Source organism: Hetaerina americana, unplaced genomic scaffold, assembly GCF_022747635.1.
Source record: "Hetaerina americana unplaced genomic scaffold, ioHetAmer1.1.p SCAF_8, whole genome shotgun sequence".
NCBI classification, from domain to species: Eukaryota; Metazoa; Arthropoda; class Insecta; order Odonata; family Calopterygidae; genus Hetaerina; species Hetaerina americana.
The window spans coordinates 45258853-45285976 of record NW_027287427.1 but is presented as its reverse complement, the minus strand read 5'-3'; the positions used below and the strand labels follow the sequence as shown (position 1 = coordinate 45285976).

At 37.9% G+C, this 27124-nt stretch overlaps 1 protein-coding gene across 1 annotated transcript; it reads right to left on the bottom strand.

Moving 5' to 3' along the window:
* Positions 1-821: 821 nt before the first annotated feature.
* LOC139698166 (toll-like receptor 2) lies at positions 822-13932 on the bottom strand. Its single transcript, XM_071597093.1, has 7 exons — positions 13213-13932; positions 11770-12119; positions 8464-9002; positions 7892-8196; positions 5883-6125; positions 4644-4833; positions 822-1911 (listed from the first exon to the last, which is right to left on the bottom strand). Exons 1-7 carry the CDS (start codon positions 13779-13781, stop codon positions 1483-1485), a joined length of 2625 nt encoding a protein of 874 aa, XP_071453194.1. The 5' UTR covers positions 13782-13932; the 3' UTR covers positions 822-1482.
* Between the last annotated feature and the right edge of the window lie 13192 nt (positions 13933-27124).

Below are 27124 nucleotides of genomic sequence, written 5' to 3'. Positions count from 1 at the left end.
TCCCCGGAGGTACTCTTCACGAAGCCTATTTAAAAGTTCAACCACTCTATCCACCTTATTCTCATAATTCTTCTCCATACTCATATCTTGCCTGCTGATGTGCATTAGAAGACCTTTTACAGGAGCCTTGGGATTAGTATGTATATAGTATAGTATTAGTATATATATATACCATAAACACAGTAATCAATCTGAAGGTCAGTTTGATAGGTGATGATAGAGTTCACCCAGCACTTAGCCCAATGGTGTATGAGATTCACATATCAGGGTCGGAAGGCCAGTTCCTTTCCATGTGCCGGTTATGGTAATGCCCAGATAGGCCTGCCCAAGAATGAAATGGTCATTAGTCCAACGTTCTACCCTTGGACTACCCTGACCTACTATATATAAATATAGGGGCACGGTAGTCTAGGGGTAAAGCGTTGAGCTTTTGACCAGAGGGCCTGGGTTCAATTCCTGGGCAATCCTCTCTGGGTACCCTCTGCTCTACTTAAGCTGTGTGATTTCTCAGGTACCAGATCTTCCTGGGAAACCCAGTACTAAGCCAAATGGCAGGTGAAATTCACACTTCAGGGTAGGGGGACCAGTTCCTTCCTCTGTGCTGGTTATGGTTTCCCAGGAAGATCTGGTGCCCAGAAAATCACAAACCTTGGGTGTAGCTACAGGTGCCCAGAGAGGCTTGCCCGGGAATTTAAACCGGGCTCTCCAGTTTGTAGTCCAGCTCTCTACCCCTGGACTACTGTGACCCACATATGCATATATATATATATATATATATATATATATATATATATATATATATATATACACATACTCTTCATAGTAACAAACTTGAGAAGCCACCACAGCTTGTATAAATTCCTACTCTAGCCTATATCATTCATGAAATGATATTTTAGGAAAGTAATTTTTATCCTTAGTTTGTACTGCTGTAATCAAATGACCAATGCATGGTGAGTGCTTCTGAAGTTGATATTGGAGTTCTGAGCAATATGTTAGCAAATTGCTAATTTTAATGAATAATTTTCTATAAGTATCAGTGGTTTTTAGAAAAATCAGCTAGGGAAATATTTGATGATGTCTAATGACATCATATCCTATGCCTGATTTGTTAAATGGGAGGTTGATATTCTGGGTTGACTTTCAGTGCTTAATATGAGTGAATATTTTCATTTATCTATGGCATTTCAGTAACATAATTACAGTTTGGCTTAATTTTAGTACAGATAGATTGATATATTTTCTGATTGTCAACATTAAGTGCTTGAACAAGCACTTAATACTTGTGATAAAATATCTAGTCACATAAGCTGAGAATTGAGGTTGTTTATTTAACTGATGCTCTCTTGAGTTTCTTTCTTGAATCACCACCTATAAAGAATCCCGTCCGTAAAATATGAATTAAAGTTAAGATTATTAATTGAGAATATTACGGTTTTCTTCAATTCAGGAAATGCACTTCCGATTTGTTCACTTGTTCTCTTATAGCATTTCATCTGACACAGTTTCGTCGTTTGAGAAATTCTCCTGTGGTCTGTATCTCAGTACCGTACCATCTGGATCTCTTAATTTGCTTTGCCTCACTACTAACTCTGCTTCTTTTCGAGCCTTCTGTTCCCTTACATAAAGGCTGTCACCCAGAGCCTCACGAAGGCGCTTCCAAAACACTTGAAGTGCTTGCTCTGATGATCCACCCATTGCAGTTTCCTTGACAGTTTCTCCAAGTTCAATGTTGGTTACCATGGCATGGGACTCTGTTGGCCACTCAAGATATGTTCGTGTGTCCATCAAAAATCTCAAGTGACGTGGTAGATTTTTCCTGTCCAGTCTCTCAAGCTCAATCAAAACTAGAAATTCACGGCTGTCGTTGAATAATTTGTGGTTAGCCATCTCCATTTCCCAGCGACACCACTGAAAAGAACACAAAACGATACTTCAATTGATATCTCCTTGGGTTAAATAATCAAAATATGCTTAGTGCCAGGAGAGTTCCAAACTCAGCCGGAAAAAATTACACCCTTCACCTTTTACAACCTTCAACATTCCTTGGCCTCTGAATAACTCTTTCTCCTCTTTTCCTCAATTTGGATTTCACCCACAACTCCTCCCTTTGCTGACCCTATTTAAAAGTTCAGCTGGCTCTATTTTAAAGTTCAGCCACTATGTCCACTTTATTTTCATAATTCTTCTCCATACCCATATCTTGACTGCTGGTGTATTTGGGAAGGCCTTTTACCTGGAGCCCTGGTTGCTTAAATTTCTTAGGTCATCGTGCCTACCAATGTTTAACCTACCTGCTACATGCAGATGGAACAAGAAAACCATGGTAAAGGTATATAGGACACCCATTCAACTTCTATCAGGACCCAATATTCTCTAACTTTGGTTATATAATGAGAATGTGTTTGTCAATGTGGCTACACCTTTGTCCCTAACCATATCTTAAAAGTCTCTAATTAAAGCTCACCATTTTACCTCCAAGACTAGGTTTCAATCACATACAGTGCTATGCTTCATGTGATGATGAAAAAGGGTTTATAGGCTCGCCATTATTTTACTTATTAGCATCAGTTACTATTCTATATAATGGTTAAAATTCGTGGTAAAGCCCACCAGATAGATATATTATCTGATATTCTCCAGATCTAAAATTAACATTCACTCATTTAATAAAATAAATGTGGTCATAATTTTTTATAAACTGTAATTGGTAATATATGAAAGAAAATATAAAACTTAGTCAATTACTGATGCTCTATATCTTTATGAACAGGAATTTGTAAGGTTTGCAGTAGATGCAATTATTTGTGGCACTCAGTAAGGGATGTGCTTTATGAAAAAAGCTGTCCCACACTACTCTTTCTAATACAGTTCCTCTCTTCCAGTAGGAAACCACGCCTTGTGTGACTGATTCGAATTCTTAATAACTTTACTTCGTTACATTCAGAGTTGCTGATCCACTACTCCAGCTTTATCTTTTTCCTGCATTGTTTAAGGTAATTCCCCTTTTTTCTAAAATTCTCGATGAAAGAAAGTTTGAGTAGCAACTGTAATGTCCACTAAATTCTGTTTTTAACTTAGCACATCCAAAAATGGGGGATTAGGATTAGGATGATGTGGTGGTATAAGTACTGGCTTCCCACCCAGAGGGCCTGGGCTTGAATCCAGGAGATGGCAGATTTTTTCCAGTGGTATCCTGATCCCTACCTGAGGTGCTTTGTGGAGAGCACTTTAAATGAGTACTTTAAATGGATGTTGAACTGCAGACCCCTTGGTGTCTTTCATTAAGAGTAGGTTAATGCCAAAATTGGGTTTCTATCCACCTTTCCTCCTTTCTCATCCATCCCTAATGGTGCAATTGACCTCAGCTGTTGGTTGCCTCCCCTAAAGCTACTACTACTATGTCCTCAAATGGCCCCTCCACTGAGTTCAGACACCTTTGGAGCAACCTCACTGAGGAACATGCACTACATATACCCTTTTTTCTGCCATCTACTCTTTAGCTCGCTTGAAGCTTTAGTTTGTGGGTGACCCTACCAAGACTAATTATAATTTCCCCACTAACACTGATCTGTAGGTTATTGTAATGCCCAAGCTGTACCACAGCATCAAGTTTGTAGTTCATTGAGAGGGGTCCTTAAAGCCTTAAATGGTAAAGACTACTTTAGAAGTAAAAGTTTTTGATTAGCTATGGATGAATTTTGTTCCATAAGAATGTTTATCATTTCCACACCACATCCTTGAGGTTGAGAAATGTACTTCTCCATCATGGGATAACTTGTATATGAATCATCAGAAATGTAAGGAGAGCTTTCAATTAAAGTGTGGCATTATATTTTACGTTAACTCAGTTATCTTAATTATTATTACCTATCATACAATGAGCTTTCATGAATAAACTTTTGGATAGTAAAATTCTCCAGATTAAAATTTAATAGTGTGTTCAAAAATTTACAAGTTACAAGTTACAATTTACAAGCCAAATGACTTCTTAACAGATCTTTCATTTTTTTCTGATAGGATTTCCAAAATTTCAGTTGTTTACTCCTTTTGAGTTGAATATGTTTCTACTTTAATGTGTATCATCTCTGTGAAATGCGTCTATGTAAAGGGAGGGATTTGGGTGTAATCCTAAATAGTAAAACCCAAAAAATGTAGATGCAGTGTAAAGTGTGAATTGAATGTAGAAGTTTTGGGCTGAAAGGCTGTTCATCTGCAATGTTGGAATCTCATTATTCTACCTGAGTCACCACTCAACAAAGTTTGGCATTAGTATTCAGATTAATATGTACTTATACAGCTATACATTTGTAATTTAATCCATAGTATGCTTAAGGCTAAAATAAATGCTAAAAGCTTTTCAATCAAATACAGATGGAACTATTTGAAACAAAGAATCTTATGCATTAAAATTTTTTAAATTGTTGTTTTATTCCTACAGTCTTTAAAATTTGTTACTCAGTCAAGCATTTGGAAATGATAGAAATATATAAATTGGTAGATTGAACAGCCCGATTGAAGTTTTCCCATTTCAGAGATTCCCATTGCATCATTTGGTCTACAGTTGGTCAATTAGCACTGCAGTCATACGGTAAAGAAGCATCAGTGGACTAGAATAAAATTTGACAAAAGGTTTGACATACCTGGCTATCTACAAAATTTTCTGACAGGATTAATATAGTTTTCCTGCTCTTTTCTATGGAGTCAACAATGTTTTGGGTGATTATGCCTCCCAAAGCAAAGTTTCTATCGTGCAAACACAGTTGATATTTCTGGGCACTTTCTTCAAGTTCAGGTTGCAAAACTCTCAACACCCAACTCCTGTCGCGTCCACTGTAGAAAGGAGTGAAAGTGTAGGTAAAAATAAATTAAGGTCAATTAAACAGAGTTGAACGATACATACAATTTTTGGAACTGTGCTATTTAAAATGGTGAGATAAAACTTGTACAATAATTCCCTCAAAAATATATCCATATAAAACAATTTTATTTTCTTCTTTGATTGGCTGTGTAACCATTTTGGTAAATGAATGGAAATGCAGTCATTGCTCATTGTCCATCTTCGTTATTGAAAGTACATATTACATGTATGTATATGGGTCATTCCATGCCACTTTGAACTTGAGTTGGGCCTTTGATTATCAGATTTAGATGAAAATCACAGTATATGTTGGCCTATTTGAAAGAAATTACATTGATGCTTTTTACAAATTAAAAAAAAACAGCAGAATAGCCATCATTTTTCAAAATGGTGGTTTTCAAAAATGCTGAAATTTCATGGCCATATATCTTAACATATAATCAGGATAAGAGTAATGTCTAATTGATTTTATTCAATCTAAATTTAGTTATAGTCACTTAACGTTTAAAAATATTCTTTTAGCAATTCAATGTGAACATTTTCTGTTTAAACCTTCAAAATGTATAAAGTGTTATTTTGCTGCTTGAGAGAAGTGTTTCTTTGTATTGCAAAGAGAATCATTATTATTATTGGGTATTTTAACCATTAAGGTAGGTTTTGGATGGACAGTCTGCACAACAGTACAACAATACATTTCTTTGCCTCTCTTAACCAAAAAAAACATAACATCTGACGCTACAATACGTCCCTCTTTAATTCAGCACACATATTTATTTCCTCCCTTCATTCTGTCCAGTATGCCTATCCTATTCCTAACCCTTCTTTGTCTGCCTAATGTTCTCCCTTCAAATTGAATATTAATCATGTCAGCACCTTTGGAATAGGTAAATCAGTTAATATTCAATCCTTGAAGGTTTTTCTTAAAATCAACGTTGCATGTACATGTTTGTAACTCTCCTTGTCTTCCATGCGATGCCTCTAAATACTAAAGCAATGATGAATAGAAAGGATATTTAATTACCTGTAAGAGACAAATGCATCATATATGCATTCACTGTGAGGTTTTCCCTCTCCTTTGACAGCTCTTCTTCGCACCCGAATCAGATGAAGTACGTATGAAGCTTCAAATCGATATATGTATATGATTCCAGCCAGGAGGGCAGCAATAAGTGCTATGCTGGAAAAAGTAGATCCAAGAACAATTGGCAGGTTGGGTCCACGGCATAACTCTTCATTGTAATCTGACTGAATCACTTTGATTGACCTGAATAGAAGTATGTAGTATTTCATTAATAATATATTTTACTGTGAAATTATTTTTATGTCATCATAGTTCTTTTGCTGTGGAAGACAATCATAAGAGACCAATAGATTTAGTCTGAAGTCAGACATATGAACCATATGGTTCATCGATCATATTTTTCCGAAAAATCACCTTTTGCATTAATCATTAGTTTTGTCAATGTGGTGTAAATCATAATGACATGGGAAGCCATTCAATAGGAAATTATAATTTGTAGTGCAAATTTATTAATTTGGTAGCCTGCCATTCAAGGAAAGTTTTGGATGGATGCAGACTGAGAATGCCTACTTTTCTTAGCCATGCCTAACATGATTTAAGCTGACACCCTGCACTACAACAAACACTTCTTTTTATTCTGCATACCTCCTTTCTCCATTCATTATACCAACATGCCTATCCTTTTCCTCCTTCTACCTCTCCTGCGTAACCTTCTCCCTTTTATCAAACCCTTCAACGACCCATTAAAATGCTCTGCATCAACTTTTCCTGCCTTCTTTGAATTTCTCCCAATAATCCTCTCCAAATAACCTTGCCTTCCTTCAGGAATTGGAAAAAAAACCGGCCTAATTGCAGTATGGTCAATTTCATCATTAATGTAACATGTTCACATATCTAGTGAAGTCAGCTGTACTGCACCAAATTTGGCAAAATCTGCTAAGTTTTTTCTCATTCCTCAAAATAAGATTTCCCACTGTTAATTCTGTTGCCTTTGACTTTGCATTTCAATTTTATCTATTTTGTATAAACTACTTGAAATCCTTATAACAAAAAGAAGCCTATTCATTCACATATTAAGTGATAAATGGCATCCTTTAATTTTTATTCATTGTTAGTCTACTGATCAGAGATAGACTTTTGATGGGCTGACCAATACTACGACAGTATTAAGTTGTTCCCATCAGAGGGCAGTATTTGTAAATACTGTTTAACACTTCACTAAATACTTCAAGGGATTTTGCACTGAATCAAACTTCAGCTCTCCATTCTTTCTGCACTCTGTCATGCCCTTGGAAAACTTTTACTTTTCTTCCTTTTACTTTGCTTGCAACCTGAGCTTCAAGTTCCCACTAACTTTAATTCTTCTGGGCCATCTGCTTTGCCTACCATTTATTACTAATGCCCTACCACACCTAATTTTCCATTCTTTTTCTTACTTTTCATTCCGTTTACCTTGGTAGTTTTGGTCCAAAATACTACCAAGAAAGCTAAACTATCCACATGCTCTAGTTTTTGTCCTCTATTTTAATGTTTAACTTAAGTGTTCGTCTTTTCAAAAACCTCTCAACCATCAATCCCCTACAAATGCATGAATAAAATACTTTTGCGAAGACATAATTTTTATAGAATGTATTTAACCTTCAGGGATTATGATTTATATAAGCTTTGAATTCATATTTTAACATCCTCTTTACCTACTACCTGTGCCTGCCTCTCCAATAACATGATTTAATCACCTGCTAAAAAGAGAATAAGTGTGAACCTTCAATTTATTAGGGAAACACATTTTTATGGACATACATGTCTAATTTACAAAGGAAAAGTACCAAGAATCAATCATGAAGGGTTAATTTACAATCTTTCAAAATCAGGACCTCTGTGTGATAGAACATACACTTTCATGAAAGTGCATGTATGGGAAAATTAAAATGAAACGGTAGAGTCTGGATGAAAATTATAATGCCTTATCATCCTAATTTTGAAGTTATATTATCAACCATGAAACTTACTCTTTTCTCTTACTTGGTGGAGCAGCACAGAGTAATGAATTGACATCTTCAGTTAGTTTTTCGCGACCAGTAGTATTGAGCCATTCTTGAAAAACTGGAAGGTCACATGAATCACAGTTGAATTGGTTATCAGTTAGATTTACTGATTTTACATAATGAAGGGTCTTTGCAGATCTATATGAAAGTGCTGGTATCAAATTAGACGACAGATCCAATTCCTCCACATAGCGGAAGCTTACTCCTTCTACATCTCTCAAGATGTTTTTGTGAAGATCGATGACTCGGATTTGGCTATGGTCGGCAATCTACAGTGAGAAAAATTGAGCTTGGAAAGTATCAGTTGTGCATTTTTTCAATACCTGATTTCAATAAATACTGTCTCGCTTCTATGCTTTCGGGAGCCGTAGTTATGCTTAATACTTCATTCATTGCATAAGTGAATCACTTCCTTGAGATAATGGATCAGCATACAAGTAAAGAATGAAGGTCATTTTTAAAGTAGCCATATAGTGATTTATCTGACATTCATCATCATAGAGTAAGATAAAATAAAATGCTTAGTAAATTATTACCAAATTTGCAGTGGTACCCAATGGATTTGATGACAGATCTAGACGCTGCATTCCAACTTTAGGCCAATTCTCATGGAAAAAGAAGACCAACCCTTGCCCTTGAGTGAAAAGGTTCTTTGAAAGATCAACATATTGAAGATCCTTGAGTTTTGCAAATATGTTTTTTGGGATAGTGTTCAATCGATTGGATGAAAGGTCAATTCTAACTAGAGCTGGTTGGTAATGAAATGAATCCGGTTCCATATCAATTATTTCACATTTTGAAATATCCAGATCTGTGAGCTTCAGCAATTTTGGCAAAGTTATATTTGAAAAATGTTTTGTGATGAAACCAGAAATGTTCAGCTTTCTGATCTGGGTCAAATTTTGAATATAATCACTTAGATGCAATGCACCAGAGTTAATGTCATACTGAAACTTATTTCCACCCAAATTAAGAAGGCTAAGGTTGTGCTGGTTCTTGATGAATGTTGGTATTTTTTTCAAATAAGATTCAGAAAAATTAAGCTCCTTTAGGAAAGTTGTTGCATTCAGAAGATCTGAAAATAAACAACCAACAGTTGATTATAAATTATAAGCATTTTATTAATTATTATCAATTATATCTATGCACATTTAATTAACTGCCATGCTCATGTAAAAGTGTTCACTAAGGTGAATAAAGGTGAGATTACAATGTTGATGCTGAGACAAAACAAAGAAAAAAGATAGGATGTTGTAAGCTGAACACATATTTCAGTGTTGGCTGAATGGTCTGATGGTTGAATAATGTACCTTCTTTAGTATGAGGGGAAGATTGTGCATGGGTGATGTACTAGAAGAGTTTAGGAGGAGGGGATGAGAGATGGAGATTGAGGGATGAGTGTTAGTACATGGAATTGAAGGGATGGTGGGATGGTAATTACTAGTGAACTACATACTGACCGGGGTCATAGCATGCACATAGGAACCAAATGCATACTATTTTAAGGGTGTTAAGCCCTACTAGTGTGCTTGAGGTGGGGATGAAGCAGTAATTGGAATATTGAAACGGTCATTAAAAGAAAGATTATGGGGTAGGTGTGTCTGGAAACTGGTATACAAGTTAATAGAAAAGAAGTGATGCAGGAGGTATAGTGTTTGTTGATGTTAAGATTGAGGGCTGTGGTGCATTGCCCATATGTACGAGGGGCAACTTTTGCATTTTAGTTGATAAATGGCATTACTGGGCGAGCCCATGAAAATAGAGTGGGGCAACAGAGAATTGATGAGTCCTGCAGGGCGTGAAGGACTGGTGAAGATGGGATAGGGTTTGCACCCTAGTGGATTAAAAAGAAAAGCATGGATTTGTGGATAGTGAAGAATTTAGTGAAGGATATTTTGGTTTTCAGGATGTCAAATAAATTAGCCAATCTATTGACATAAATCACTCATTGTCCAAATCACCAACCAAAACCAGCAGTGGTTGCAGTTTTGCAGCATTTTAATCCACCTGTGCCCTCAGTATTCCTCTTATGCTGGAGAAGGTGGTTCTGTCAAGGGAATATTCAGTGACCAAAATCATTTTCTACAGGGTCGATTAGGACCTTTCTCACATTTCCCGCAAGGTCCTTCAGTTGGCATTTCAGACACACTTGTAAATTATATCTCATTCCTGAAAGATGGCATGATGCACGGTGTGAGACATTGGATCAGCTCGTGTCGTTCTACAATTGTACTATTGTACCATTTTTCTGTGTTCTGTTCTAACAGCATGCCTCTGCTTATATCTCACAGACTTCTTTCCATCACCAAAATCTTAACCAAGCCACTTACGCCTCCAAAAATATTATCTACCAATTATCATGTTACTTCTATCCCTCTACCATTGGCAAGTCTAGGGCCTCTGATTCCTTCTGAATCAATAACCACCATCACTCCACCAAATCTGTCACCCTAACTAATACCCTATCACCTAACATGATGACTCTCACAATCAATCATTTGAGAATTACTTTCAAATTACAGTTATAGAAACCTCCCACTACCTGCCAGTAGCATTCAGATGAGAATGCATGAGATGGCCCACGAAAGGCTACATGAAGCATGTCATGTCCCAGGTCTTAATATTATTGTATTGAAATCTCTTTGTCAACCCTTCATGTGCTTTCCTCTAAATTAAATCCAGACCCTTTACATCAGAATCCAACCCATCTGCTGTGCATGCTTTTTTTTAACTCCTGACCATACTCCTGAACCATTTCCACTAACTTCAACAACACTTGCACTTTGCTCCTCATACACCCAAGGTATGTATTCATCTGAAACCATTTCATCAGTCAACCAACTTTTCTTTCCTTGCAAAACTCTCATATACTTGTGCCAACAGTGAGGACATCGCCATGCACATTTCTTGATGAGCTATTTACACCACTGATTATGGATGGCTTTGGTATTCTGAGAATTTTTTTTGCATATAAAAATAATGCAAGTTTATATTGGGACTTGCAGCACATGAAGAATTTCCTGCTAATGTTTATGGCAGTGTACAAATAAATTTTAACACATTCTCACCAGCATACCTCAGGCAAAATCAATGCCTGGTAGCATGCCGGGCTTACTTTCACTATTTAAAACATACTATTATCTCTTCTGAAGGAACCTCCTATTGCAATTATAGCCAGCACGTTGTTACTTATGCCTCACTTTTAGGTTGTAGTCTACTAACACACTAAAATGTTGCATCCTCAAACTAGAAACATGTTTCATTGAATTTTTGTCTTAAAATTACCACCATAAAATGGAGTACCATTATTACTTATCCATTGCTTCTTGAGCTACTGCTTTAAGAGTTATCTTATATATAAGAGAGGAATTCTAGATGCTGATTTTTTACACATATGATTCATTATTTTTGCCGTGAAAATTGAAAAAGGCTAGGTAAGTGTTGTAAGTCACTTGAGTCATCCATAGTAAAATAATTCAAAATAAAAATTTAATCATACTAATTTTATTAAATAATATCTGGTTGGGTGACATTATAATTCATACATCTATGCATGTCTTTCTGGTTAATACAAAGTAAAATGAAATATACTGAAGATTCATGAGTTATTTCATTATCATAAATCAAATCGGAGTAATTATTCATGCAACAGTTTTTTTCTCCGAATAAGTTATGATAATTGGATCGAAATCCAATGGAGAGGGATCATTGGGCTGAATTGTGTATTCTGGCCACTCATTAATTGTGAAGGGGTACCATCCACATTTGAAACAAATGCATTCATTCTTCAGCTAAATGGACTTTACTTGGTAGTATGAATTTCATATCATATATTATTTTACCTGAATCGAATTCCTCAAAGGCATTCCTTGAAAGATCCAGGTATTCAAGATTTGGGACCAGAGGGAATTTGGTGTCATTGAGAGTCTTCCATCTGTTTTTGGAGAGTAAAAGTGAATTAATGTGGTCTCCAGGAAGCCACTTCAAAATGCCTTTACCAATTCTTGTCCTGTCTGGAAATGTTCTTATATATTGTATCTCTTCATTATTCGTCTTGCCATATATGCCTGACAAATGGGAGTAGCCAAAGGCAGTAATGATGAAGTCAACCACTCCAGTGTATACATCTTCTGATGACCCTGGCACTTTGGAGGCTGTATTCACTCGGATATTTATAAGGCACGATGTGTCACTGTAAAGATAAAAAGATCATCTATGATTATGTGCATCAACTATAGTGGAACGATCATGTCAATATACCATAATGTAGAAGTGCAGAGGTGCATAGTGGAGTGTCAAGCTTTTGAAATTTACATACTTTTAAACATAACATTGTGGGTTTTTCATCAGTATTAACTTTGTTGGGAAAAGATGAACTGGCATGGGATGAATCTTTGTGATATTGTGCAAATGTCACTCGAATCACAGGGTATTTAGTTTCCGGTTAAGAGAGATATTTACTAAGGTTTAGAAGTGGTTGCTAAGACCAAGCGGCCAATACATTTTTAAAGGAGGATTTCGCCATCAATCTATAGTATTTTACATTTTTATCAGGTTAATTGAAGGTAATTTGTTAACAGTACTGAAAACGCGAAATATGAACAATCATGGTCAAATTTTCCCTCTAGTTATTGGTCACTTACGGCAAGGCCATAGAAATATATTACGTAAATTGCATTGTGTAGATAACAACTATTGCTATTTGGAATATGGTCATGACCCACGGGTTCCATCGAATCGAATCAAGTGTATGGTTTCGATATTCGATGGAATCCTGTCACAAAAACATTGAATCTCGAATCCCTGATGTTTATCAAACGCGCATTTCACATGATGCTAATTACTGAACTGCGGAGGGGGTGAATACTTCTCCGTTTACTTCCACCCCCGTAGAAAACTTAAGTCCATGGATCAGATTTTTAGTCTCGATTAGTCATTTAATTGTTATTCTCGATCCGTGAGTTAATTGGACAAGCGGTTTGGAATAAATGTACATACTTATATTCAAATAAGTTTGCCGTCTGAATATTTAGTCTAAAAAACTTAAGCGAGTGCCTTCATCCGTAATATCAATGCAAAGCTGTGTGCAGTCCACGGTTACAAGTAAACATTTTAATAAGGATTCGTGTCTAAAAGAATGATAGACTTTGTTACCACTTCATGGTATTTCTGCTAAGAAATGAACCACGAATTCAGCTGGGGTCCTAATTTTTAACAAAGTTAATATTGTACATATGTGAACACTGCTGGTGTATTTGTTCGGAAGACACGTAGCACCTTCTTACTTCTCTGAACCGTTTAGGCATCCGGGTCGTATACTGGCGACTCCGGTGACCACGGGCACCTGGATGTCCACCCCTTCGGAGATGTCCTCCGCGTTAGCCAAGACGCTGAATAACCTGCTGGCCAGGTAGATGGACGAGCGAACGCGAGAGTCAAGCCCGTTAACCCTCCGGAACGATAAGGACTTGACGTAAAGACACCTGTACACGCCGCCGTTCTCATCGTCCACCATGTTCGTTTCCGGACCAATCACTAGCTTGAAGGTGTAGTCCATGTAAACTCCGTTGTCGTAGTCCTCCGTTTCACCCAAGGATCCGTCGGGGGGCATTTCAATCTTAAGGTAGAGGATGCAACTCACATATGATTCATTCCCGCCCACGAATCTGCAGTCCCCGTTGTGGAATCTCGTGTCGTCCAGGTTTAGGAGGAGTGTCTGGCATTTTTCCTCCTCGGTGAACCTCGCCCGGGTCGTCGCACCCAAGAACATGACGGCGACGAGAGCGAGACGGAGGCCTTGGGCGGCCCAGGGAGCACGAGAGGCATTCATCTCTCCCGGTCCGTGGAGGCTCATTCGTTTGCCTTCCTCCCCGCTGTCTTCCCGGGGCGATTCGGTTCGTGGGGGATCCGGGTTTCATCTGCATTCGAAGGGAAGAGGGCCCTTACTCGCGCGGTGGAATCCTTGCTAGGAATCCACGCTCACGACCGCGCGCGAGCCGCCTGTGCTGGACGCTATCTCCCGACTGGTCCGTTTTCCTCCGACCATCCCGACCATTTCCTTCTTCCACTACCGGGTGACCGGTGTCGCCGGAAACTCGATCATCTCCCCACCCAACCGGACATTCACGTCCGTTCTTCCCTTCCCCCGTCTTCTTCCTGTGTCGCAGTTCCATAATTTTTATCGAACGGAGGTTCGCGGAGAGAGGTGCGAATGGTGGGGCTTCGGAGCACGCAATAATTGATGAAAATGAAGGTGGTGAAGAATTTGGTGATGTATCCGCCGTCTCTCAACGTGTGCCTTGAGAGACGGCGTATTCACGAGGAGCATGCTATTTGAAAAAAAATGCCTAAATTACCAGAATTTCTGATTAGAATTCAGGACACGATATGTTTTCAAGAGAACGTTAAGTTATGATGGTACAATTGGCCTTCCATAATTATGGCCATACTTATGATCGGTACCGTGCTTAACTCAGCCAAAGGTGCAAATGAATTAAATGCAAAGTTGATTATTAGTAAAAATGATGCAATACTTTAGGAATTATTCACTTAATTACAGATTATTTGTAGTTCTATTTGAGATATTGGACTACAATTTTAAGGGTTGCGAATTTGTCGAAAATTTTTCATACCTTACAATTCCGTGGCTGTTATTTCAAGATGGGATGCGGGGTTGTGATGAGAAGAATCCTGGTACTGATTATTACGGCTATATCTTTAATTTCACTTTCCGCTAGGTTTTGTCCATCCAATTTCAATGCCTCTCGATGTCAGATTGGAAACTATCGAATGTTTCCAGTATCTTAAGTAGAAGGAGTTATGTACCATATCTTAACCATTGTTTAATGCTCATCAGACTCCTTTAAGTTCATAAGAATTGCCATCGATACTATTTGATCGATAATTAGGAGTAAAACGTACTCATGTATCAGAGAAATTTTCTGAGTGTGATGTACACGGTGAAAAATGACGACTTTGTTAAGATTTTCATCTTTCACGCCTCCTCAATATAATTTCGACGAACCTAGTTTCATTAAAGTCTCAATATCGATACATTAATCATATTTATTACTTGTATATGGTATTGTAGGAAGCAATGACGCATGAATACGGATCAGGCCTTGCATGAAGATGATATTATATGGAACGGGCCAAAATGTAAGGAGTGATGGTGAATCGTAACTAACATTTTATTTCGAAGTTTCGGTCGAAGCTTCGAAGTTTGGGTGAAGAAAGAAGCTAATGAAGAATATGCACAAGAAGAAGATGGATACGACATGGCCTATAATACACCTATTATATACCTATCTTGGCTCAGGATACGACATTTCCTGAGCCATGATAGGTAACTAAAGACCATAATTGAAGGAAAATTTGAGGTGAACAATTTTAGAGAATGGCAAAGGATGAATTACGAAAAGCAGGTGATGGGGAAATGTCGGTGCATTTTCGCTGTTTTGAATCGCAGTTTTACCCCCGCGTTGCGTTACGAGAATAGTGTGTGCGTTTATCTCTTGGGAGATCAAACTCGCGCGGTATTTTCTTCTCAAATTAGAATTATTAAATTCTTTAAAGATGTGCTTTGCCAAAATAAAATGGATTGGAAAGTAATAACGAAAGGCCGAAGAAGTTGCGGCAATTTAAGCATCATCATCTTCTAAAGGCGAAGCCTTGTCGTTGCTGCCAATGGTCTCTCTCCATTGCCGTACTTTCCAGTTCATTGTAGGTTGTTACTCTCATAGTAATTTTAATAAATATAAGTGTGGACAAAATAATTCCGGCTGCGTTAATCCATAATCAGTACACGTACGTCAGCTCATATATGATCGCGTTTCGCGGAATCGTAACGTTTGGCGTTGAGTCGAAGAAGTATTTGCCGAAGGCATCTACAAAAAGAGACGAGATAGAACGAGGAAATAAACATCTGAAAGCAGAATATACATGCGTATACGGGAGGGGCAACCACATTTGCCATCTGTGCACATATGCTGTGAATTAAAGAACGTGGCCATGCGCAAAGTGTATAGGAGTAACCCGCCTGTGGCTAAGTTGACAGTGGTGATAGGACGATATGAATTAGAAAGTAAATAGGACGGGCAGGACTGGATGAGCGTGGTCACCATAGAAGCATCAAATTTTGTTTATCTTTACTTCGAGAGGAGTTGGAGTAATACTTTAACTACCCGTAACCTGGTTTCTCTGTAGACACCCAAAGAATCTATGTGAATACTTCGTTGTGTTGAGGGGATCCCAGGGTGACGTAACGCGAAACGGTGCTATTTAGTTTCGCAACAGCTTTACTCGTAACTCAACTCTATCCGGTAACACGTAATGGAAAAGTGTACTTGATTATTTAGCGATTGTATTATGATAAAACTCAAGGCTTATATATCGCGAGAAACGCACTATTTTGGTAAATACTAGTTAGGATTTAAGTGTTTTTGAATTACCTAATTGGAAATTTTTTTAGTTGAGGGTGATTAGGTTCACGAATCAGTATCTGAAGGATATCCTTATTGTGTCTACTTAAAAAATTTAACTAATCGGCTTCTACCACGTGCAAAATAAGGAAAACGTTTCCACTTAGGCACTAATTAGTCATGATAAAGGAAAGGAAATGATTAAAAGGACTCTTACTGGAAAAGGATACTAATTTGCTAGCGTAAAACATGATAAATATCGTAATGTGAGTGTCATGGCAGCATTTATGATATCATAAAATTTTATCATATTTTTCTTGGAACATACTTAAATAAACATACTTAATTTTAAGACTTTAATTGTGAATAATAAATAGTCAAGGAGAATGATTTGTACACTCTGAAATTGTTGCATTGTAATGCAACGTTTAGCGGAGGACTCCGTTAAAAGTTATTGCATCTCCCGCAGTTTATTGAAAAATGTAATTATAAACTGAACAAAAATGAAAACAAACAAAGAAGTACTAACCAATATGGAGGGAAACGACTGTTGGGAGAAATTTGAAGAAGGCAGGACAAATTAATGTAGAAGATCTGAGTGTCATTGGGTTCCTGAAGATGCTAATAGGCAAGAATAGCTAGAGAGAAGCAACATAGAGAGAATAGCTAATGCTGAGAAAGCGAGGCAGAGGTGGAAAAAAATATGCATTATAAATCGAAATCGGGGGGGTAGGAAATGTGCAGAACAATTGTTGTATTTATTCGGAGGATAATTTATGAGCTGTTATTCAGGGCTTAAGTTTGTAGGGCCAGGGACCATCGCAAGCTTATCCAAGCCCAGTTGACTGTGATACTATAGAGGGAAAAGCTGAATAGCTATGACCTGGTATTTAATGAAAGTAAAAAAGAATATAATGGAGACGACGGCGAGGAATTGGAGAAGGATGGTCAGGATAAGCTGGGAAAAGGAAGAGAAGTAGCTGGGATAACTTGGGGAAGAGAGAAATTTTGCCAGGGAAATACGGCGATGAAAAGTTGAAGAATACGTCAGAATATAGTCAGAATTGCTAAACGTTTGGGAGGAAACGGGAACTAAGAGAGGATTAAGAAGACACTGTACACCATTTACGTCCATGTTGTAGAATCTCAAAAGAAAACCATAGTGATTTTCAGGGGTCGCCCATAACACAGTGGACTACAAACAAAATAAACGATTTATGAACAAGCACATCATTTACACTGTCGTTTTAGGGCAAAACTGTTGCATACGTTATATGTTTAAAACTATTAATAAGTCATTAGTCTATGTGGGAAAGTTGATTTTAAATGATAAAGTATAACATGACTGTTTCCTTTGTTAAGTATATTATGATATCTAAACATTTGCTATTGCCATGAACCATTATAAAACATCATTTAATGCTTATAATTGTATGTAAACTTTGAAAAGCCGAAAATTAGCACCTATTGTCTTAAGAATGGACCTAATGAAAGTTGAATATGCTCCAGAACGCACAAACGGAGAAAATGCTTGAATTTAATGTATTTTTAACGCTAGTAATATTTTTAACACAAGGAATTGTTTTTACCTTAGTCCATTGATAAAATGTGTCACATTCAGTTTGTAACTTATATTTATTAAGTTAAACCAAGATGATAGGTCAATATAAAGCTGATTTATACCAGATATTAAAAAGTCTATCCAAATTTCTTTAAAAAATGGCGAAGAAGCACAACTCGCCTTGGCCCTGCATAATGAACTGCGAGCATATGACGCATGAAGCTTCGCTCCGCCTATGTAATTCCCCTGCTGTCCCTTGAGCGGTGGTTCAGAGTGAAGATAGTGTGCCAAGGGTATCACAATGTCAATCTTTATTTACGGGAAAAAAGGTCTGTTTGCATTTTCCGTTCGTTATCTCTTTTTATCAGGAAGGCGGAGCAGTGGTTAATTGCTCTGAAACGAAATCGTAATTCAATCACTTGAGCGTCCATCTGCGTGGAGATTGTTACCGGTGACTATTCTGATCAATCCCAGTTCAGTTCTCTTGGTACCGTCAACCGTCTTACTTCTATGATAAATACATGTACTTGCTTCACGCAGGAGCGGTTCCAAAATGGACTCATTCTCCCTTGAGGGCTATGTTCGACTTGCAAATAAACTATTGAAAATAAAAATTATCGATATGCACGAGATTTCTTTTTTGATGCCCACGAAAACATTTTAATGCTAAATATCTTGAGAGAGAGAGTATAGTTAGAAAATTATTTTTATTCATTCATTGTAAAGGCGCTCCTCCATACGAGTTCCCTAAATCCGCTATTGGTTCACGTTTATTTTGTTTGTTGGAAAATGTATCCTCCGGTCAGTTATCGTATACATATATATCGTATGTATGTATATATATATATATATATATATATATATATATATATATATATATATATATATACTACCTTGATCAAAAAGTTCCCGGAATAACCACCGTGTGGCGCTCCCATCGTTCCGATTTGAGTTCTGTTTTTTTTTGTTAAATTGGTACATCTGTTGTTGATATTCCCTTTAAATCTTAGTGTCATAACTTGACATTTGCAAAAGTTACGTAGCCAAGAGTACATCTATCTCTGTGTGTGTTGGCGATTTTTTACAATTTCAGAAATGGATTTAAATTTGCAACAACGAACTTGTATTAAATTTTGCGTAAAAAACGGATTTAGTGGCGCACGGACGTTGGAAATGTTGGAAAAGTGTTTCGGCAACGATTCTCTAAAAAAAACGGTCGTTTACCAGTGGCACGAGCGGTTCAGAAGTGGTCGTGAGTCAATCGAAGATGATGAACGCAGTGGCAGACCATCGACATCGAAAGTCGGTGAAAAAATTGATAAAGTAAAAGAAATGTTGGTCAATAACCGCAAATTAACCATCAGAGAAATAGCGGAGGACTTGAACATTGCCTATGGATCCGCCCAAGACATTGTGGTTAATGATTTGGGTTTCCGTCGTGTAGCAGCAAAGTTAAAGTGCCAAAAGACCTCAATTTCATGCAAAAAAGAGACCGTGTTGACGTCGCAAAAGACATGATTTGCGAGGCTGAATCCGATCCCACATTCATCAAAAGGATCATTACTGGAGACGAGACGTGGGTTTATGAGTACGACACGCAATCCAGACATCAGGCAAGTGAATGGCGTTCACCAAATGAGCCGAGACCAAAAAAACCACGTCGTTTTCAGTCAAAAAAGAAGGCAATGCTGACGGTTTTCATGGATTACAACGGTGTAGTGCATCATGAATTTTTGCCAGAAGGCCAGACAGTAAACAAAGAGTATTATTTGGGCGTTATGAGACGTTTGCGTGAAGCAATTCGCCGAAAGAGACCAGAAATGTGGGCAGAAAACTCGTGGATTTTGCACCATGATAACGCACCGTCGCACAGTGCTATCATTATTCGTAATTTTTTGACGAAAAATGCAACAAATACCATCCAACAGCCACCGAATTCACCTGATTTGGCTCCCTGTGACTTCTTTCTGTTCAATCGAGTTAAAAAACCATTACGGGGAACGCGTTTTAGCAGCCGAGAGGAAGTAATGGAAAAATCGCAGGAAGCACTGATGGACATACCGAAAACCGAATATAAAAAATGTTTTGAGGATTGGATCAAGCGCTGGCATAAGTGTGTTGCAGTCGATGGGGATTACCTTGAAGGGGACAATATAGATTTCGATGAATAAACTTGTATTTTTAATTTTCTGAATAAATTCCGGGAAATTTTTGATCAAGGTAGTATATATATATATATATATATGCTTTCGTAGACGTAACACGGAAGTGCCGAATAGTACAATACACAGTAACACACAATATAGAAACACAAAAAAAGGAAGAACACTCACACGTTATTTCTTGATATTTCGACGGAAACAATCCGTCTTCCTCTGAAGATATAGAAGTAAATATATATACGAGTATATATATATATATATTATATATATATATATAGTATATATATATACATATATATATATATTTTTTTTTCCGATATATATTTAGAATCTAAGCTTCCTGGAAGCCATTTATCTGAAAACTAAAAGCGTTCAGATTCAACGAGCACGCGCAGAATTCGAGAAAATCTCTTAAGAGTACCCACACGCTAACTTCCTGTCGTTAAATAAAGATTGAGCAATGCGGGATACTTTCTTCCTCAAAAAATTAGCAGATATCGTATTCGCATGAAAACTTTGTGCTGTCCTTTTAGAATCGTGGCAAGACTTGGGCCTGACGTTTTTTCAAGGTGGTAGGTTGCGCCCGTACAATAACGTTAGTGTAACTACTAATCTTTTTATTTGTAATCTACTGGTTTAGGAAGCTTATGGATGGACACTATTGACCAAACGTTGCAGTGTTTGTTCCTCGGTGAGGCGGCTGCCAAGGCGTCTGACCCCAGTGGGGCGGCCATTAGCGATGTTGTCACGTTAAACACACAATTGAGGAAGGCAACGAGAAACCACGTCAATTACTTATCCCGGGAATTGAATGATGGGTAGCCTAAATGTTAAAGTTTTATCTATTAGGTAAGCGTGTAGGGGTCACGCTAATTTGATAGATTCCTAAAAAGACCATCAACGGTTCCTATAGTAGAGACAAAATGAGCAACAAAAACTGTCCTAGAAATTCCTATCTCTTTATATCCTAGACGCCACCATCCTTTAACTATATTTTTGGTCTGAATTATCTTAACTCAAAGTTATTTAAAAGTTTGCTTGAACAGGTTTCTGTGTAGTACCACTTTTCCTGAAATAAGTGCGCCACTCCCCGTTTCATACGGATGGCGCCTCGATTCGTTCGACTTTGTCGGAGGTCAGGGTGGTCAACAATTGGAGGTAATACTCATTGTGTCATGTTATTCAAATTGAGCACGTAATCCTAGCATTTTTTAAGAATTGGTGCGTCTGATTCAGACAGGAGCTGAGGATGTTGTAGCTCAATGAAATTTTAAGGTTCTAAAGTGTAACTCGATTTCCGAGGCAATGAGATAAGAAAAAAAGTGGCGGATTTACTACCTTTAAATTCAATGCAAGTGCATAGCTATGTCTGAGCCTCGTCAGAACTCTGTAGCGTATACCCCTATTGGGCGAATTAGTCTTGACTCTGTGGTGCTTAAGCACAAAATGAGTGATTTTTCCCACGTTCGCCTGTTTATATACAGTATTTATCGTTCTAGAAATTATCATCTGCATGTGGATGGCTTCGAGAATAAATAATTATTTTCTGTGATATGAGCAAGATGGGTTGAGGAAGGAAGAGAATAGCTATTCTAGACAGCATGAAATCAGGCAGAAATCACGTGGTGATGTACACGAAGAAGGAAATAATCTAGGATAAACAAGAGTAAGCTATAGTGATAAGTAAAAAGTAATGGTCTTTAGCCACAGTTCAAATCCTAACTTCAAATAAATAGAATATTTTGAATGTATGAATATGAGCACTTATCCAAACCAAACCATTGTAACCCGACAGCCCGATGATTGGTTAGATAAGTGAGCACAAATGTCTCCGCATAATAAGGGCGTTTGTGCAATTCACACATTGGTTTCAAAGAAAATATGTCACCCAAAAGTCGAACCCAAAAATGGAATTGAACCCGCGCCCTCCGGTCAATTACTCAGCGCTAAACTTACTGAGTACATATGCATCCGTGAGTATATGTATTCTCATATGAATTCCGCATCTTCATTATTTTATGCCGCAGTCATAAACTCTAAGACTGATGATAGTAGAGTTCGCCTAATGCCTAGCTCTATGCGTCGTGAGAAATACTATATACATATACAATGGGATATTAAGGAGTGCCAGTTCCTTCCACTGTATCGCCTGTGATTTCTCAATAAATCCTGTTACCCGAAAATTCACACAAATTCGGTGAATCTGGGGGTGCCCAGAGGCGTCACCCGGAATCAACCCCAGCCCCTCTAGTCAATAAGTCTACAGACTAGACTATAGCGTGTCCCCAAATTTGACGGTCATTGAATTAAACTTGGGCCTTCGGGTCAGTAGCCCAGCGCTCTCTCTACTTGATTACCACGTCAGAGCCTACTGATTGTAATGAAATAAAAAAATTACTGGCTGATCTTTTTATGAAATTTCAAAATTATTTGAACAAAAACAGCGTTAGTTTTTTTAAGGTATACTGAACACAATGGGCATTTCATGAAAAACTTAACTTGGCGTATGCTTGCAACTGGTGCGCGGTAATTCTTTCCCCTTACGCGCTTCCCTGCATTGTGGCGCTACGCTATGGCAGTAGTAGTATTAGTATTTAGGGGAGGCGAGCGACAGCTGAAGTCAGTTTCGCCATTAGGGATGGGCAGGAAAGGATGAAGGGTGGAGAGAAATCCGGCGTCGTCATCTACTCTTTACGAAAGGCGCGAAGGGGTCCGCAGCTTAACGTCCCATCCTACGGACGGCGTACTCACTCAAAGTACCCTCCACAAAGCACCTCAAGTAGGGGTCGGGATACCACTGAAAAATATCTGCCGCTTCTGGGATTCGAACCCTGGGTGGGTACCTCTAGTTGGGAAGCCAGTACCTCAGCCACCGCACCATCTATTTATTTATGTACCCCGCAAGACACCGCTAGGCAGCGATCCCTGCTGTGGTATATCGCAAGCGCGAAACTCTCCCTCTCCTGAGAGGGCAAAAGCCTTCGAGTTTTATGCAGCACAGAGATAAAACCTAACCTTGATATCTTCCGGAAACCTTAAAAAAAATTTCCTTGTAATCCCAGGAGGGTTGGTATCAGGACGCTAAGATGATACCTGCAAGCATCGATTACATTATCTTCCTCTAAGGGAATCAACCGTTTTCCGGCCATTGCGTTGATTGAAGTATTTATGCATTCTCACATCTCATGAGACACGCACTTCTAGGTGAACTAGAAACTCGAGTTTTGGATGATTTTCTTAAAGGCTAATGGATATAGCAAAGAGAAAAAGGCTGAAAATTTCGTGTGGCTTAACGAGAAAGGATGGAATAATGACTGAGAGAGTTAAAGGAAAGATTATTATTATTAGTATTATATGAATCTCGTTACAATTAGGCAGTTGTCCTTGTGGCAACATTCAAAGTGAATGAAGTGGTGCTAATGGGTAAGAAGATGAGATAGGCAAGATTGCAATGATTTGGCCACGTGATGAGAAAAGAAGGGGTTGTTTTCATAATTACCGAGTCGGTAACTAGTTATTACTGCTACGTATTAAGGTAGTTTTTGGATGAGAATCACCACCGCTACATCCCAATATCACTCCTAATAAGACAGCATGACACGTGACCTCGAGGATGGACTCGAAGACGGAGGACCCAGTATTCTTCACGTTTTCTCATATCCTTCCGGAAAACGTATTAGTTTAGTATTAGTTAGTTATTGTTAGTTAGTATTACGGTTGCACCAGAGATACACTTAAAAATGAGGCCAACTACCGTTCCTTAATATTTCTGACCCCTTCAGTCAATAATTATTAACACATAACCAAATATTGTCCTAACAAACTTGATCGAGGAGGTCGAGCGCTCCGAAAAACTGAAAATATTCTCTCTGGATAGCGAACACTCTGTATTAGATAGCTGTTTTCTTTGAAGTAACGAGTGGTGATGTGACGAGTGGTATCTTACTATGGGTCAATATGTCACTTGATGAATAAAGAAAACATAAACAAAGTAATCAACGCGAAGGTCAGTTTGGTAGGTAATGATTGAGTTCACGCAGTACTAAGCCCGACGGCGTGTAAAATTCATACGTCAGGGTAGGGGTGGGGGCAGTTCCTCTCCCTGTACTTGTTAGATATTAGACATTTTTTAATCTAGTGCCTTATTCAATGCAATTCAATTTATTCATTCACCATAAGCATAGAATTATGCATGGCTTTGTCAATACATGTTTTACACTTCATATCAATAAAAAAACATTATGCAAAATATCAAAACAATATGAAAAATACAAATACATAGAATTTACAATTTTTTTGGTATTAATACATTGCAATTATACATTAAAAATGGTATGCATTAGAAAATCATCTACACTATAGATTAATTTACATGAAAGTAGTTTTTTCACGGCACACTTGAATTTAAAGGAACTTTTGATATTTTTAATATAAGCAGGCAATTTATTGTACATAAGTATTCCCTGATGATCTATCCCTTTAATCGTTTTATTTACTTTGTGCTGACTTACATGGAATGCATTTTGGCTTCTCGTATTATGACTATGAAGGTCACAATTTTTAATAAACATGTCTTGATTTTTGTTGATAAGAGACACTGTTTCAAGAATGTACATGCAAGGAAGAGGTAAGATTTCTAGTTTTTCAAAAATAGGCTTACTGGGAGCTCTATTATTAGAATAAGTTATTATGCGAATAATCTTTTTTTGCATTTTAAATAATTTTGGAAGGAAGATAGAGGAGCCCCAAAAGGGAATACCATAATTGAGAAGTGACTGCACATAGCCAAAATATATAGTTCTCAATACCTTAATGCAAATGATTTCCTTGAGTACCCGGAATGCATAACAGATTTGTGCCAGTTTTTGAGTTAATTTATTAATATGTTAATATTAATCCAACCAACTGGTAGGATATCTAAACCCATGGCGGTGAGCGCAATAGGCAATATACACTTTTACATTTGCTGTTGCCGTTGAATATCTAAAATGGCAGTAATCATCCCTAAGATTGGTTTGATAGGTGAGAGTGATGCTCATCCGAGTCCTCCGGTCAGTAAGCTCGGAGGACCCGGAAGCTCTATTGAAGACTGGGCCTCAAAATTAACTATCTACACCAAACATTTATCTCTTCTTCTTTTTCTGTAACAATCTGCCCTTTTTGAAATATGTTATCGGATGTGTATTCCGCATTTATGATTGTATTTTAGGCTTTTTTTACAACTACGAACAAATTTTCAAGTTCACGACCTCGGTAGGGTCATTGGAGGATGAAAATAACGGCATCAAGAAGCGCATTACTTCGTCCTGTTTGCAAAGCATTGTCCAGCTGCCCAAGTCGGCCAAGGATGGTTGTGACTAAATATACCTCTACTCGCTCACCCAAGGTCGATTGCGCAAAGAAAACCTCCCGCGACGTCAAATATGCATCCTGGCAGAAGAGATATCATTTGGAATGGGCTGGGTATTGCACCGCGGGAAGCGTGCTCATGAACGAAATCAGCGGGGAACAGCTGACGCGAAAATTACACGGCCCAAATCGGTGTCTCGTCAACATAGGTTATTTCCAATTCACGTATTTTGAGTGAAAGCGGATATAGAGTTTGTTTGATGCCCGATGCCATTTCTTATTCATTCCCCCTCGAAGAACGATGCGTTAAATTGGGATATTAAGTTTATTCGAGTCAGAGATGATCTCATCTTTAAGGGGGGGGGGGGTTGTTCACTGTCTTAAACCCTTATATGGTGTATCAGCCAGCGTGACGCATCGTCCATGAAAAAATTAATTTTGATATCCCCGAGGTTTGCTTTGCATAGTTCATTACATCTCCTCGTCCAATATAAATACAAAGAGCTTATGACAAGTATAGAGTAGTGTTTTTATTAGATTCATTCTCAGGGGGTTAGTTAACGACTATCATCTTCTGCGTATCGCGAGAACTTCCATTTAATATCTCGATATTACTTCTTTCTTAATGTCTTCATAATTTCTTCCTAAGCTCATCCTGAACAAAATCCTATTCTCTTCCTTCATCTTACGAGGCATTTTCCCATTCATCATGGTCCTCAACACCTCACAACCTTCATCAATTTTTTTTGCCTTTTACAGATTTCCTAGCAACCCCCTCACTTCTCCAACCGTATTAAAGCTTCGTCGTTAAACTTCCTCTCTGTTCAACTTAGTTTCTCTAATTGTTTAATTATTTTCGTATACCGTTTGAGGTAAGTTTTGGATGACTATGAATAGTAACCACCGCTACTTATCTAAGTAACCCCTTTCTCAAATCCGCATTAACTAAATCCTTTTTCAAATCTGCAAAGCTTCAATTTGTCCAGCATGCCTATTAAGTGGGTTGTTCAGTAATTTCTTACAATTTCCAAGAGATTGTTTTTCTATTTTTCCTGAGGACTTATTGAACGATCCACGTATGTCCTTCCGTACACCTCGCTTGCTATACGTCCTCCCCGTGCATCGCCTGCCTTAAGTTCTTCTCTCTATCACAGTATTCAACATCTCATTCCTAAGAAACATAACTAAGCGTCAAATTGGTGCTGAAATGATCCCAGATGAAATTTGAATGGCAAATTCATACAATATAACAGGGATTTCAAATACTTAACCATTTAGGTTGTCGCTGTACGTCTTGAACTGGTAAATTATGTAAAATATTAACTAACTCAATTTGCAACGTCCTATATACATGCCATGTTTAGGTGGAAATTATTTAAATCACTGCACGTATCACCCAATAACATGAACTATCAATGGATAACAAGTATGTGATTTAATGAGCGAGCACAAATACGCATTATATGTATTCGATAGGTCATATGTGATGTTGTGCAAATAAGTCCTATGTTATTCCAGCTCGTTTGCTAAAATTACGACACCGAGTATTTACTATGCAGTTACGCAATACCAGATATTTCCGAGGAGGGAATAAAGCTTTCGTTTTCATAGATGGATGACCTACGTTACGCGGAGTTGTCATGATTTGGGAGGGTATGCCTCGGTCAAAGCTTTATTCTGCAAACATTCAATGATACACAGCAAA

Coding starts and splice junctions, on each gene's coding strand:
- LOC139698166 (XM_071597093.1), bottom strand. CDS start 13,781: ATGAGCCTCCACGGACCGGGAGAGATGAATGCCTCTCGTGCTCCCTGG. Junction 8,197..8,463: donor TGGGTACCACTGCAAATTTG/GTAATAATTTAC, acceptor TTCTCACTGTAG/ATTGCCGACCATAGCCAAAT. Junction 4,834..5,882: donor GATGCATTTGTCTCTTACAG/GTAATTAAATAT, acceptor TCCTTTCTACAG/TGGACGCGACAGGAGTTGGG.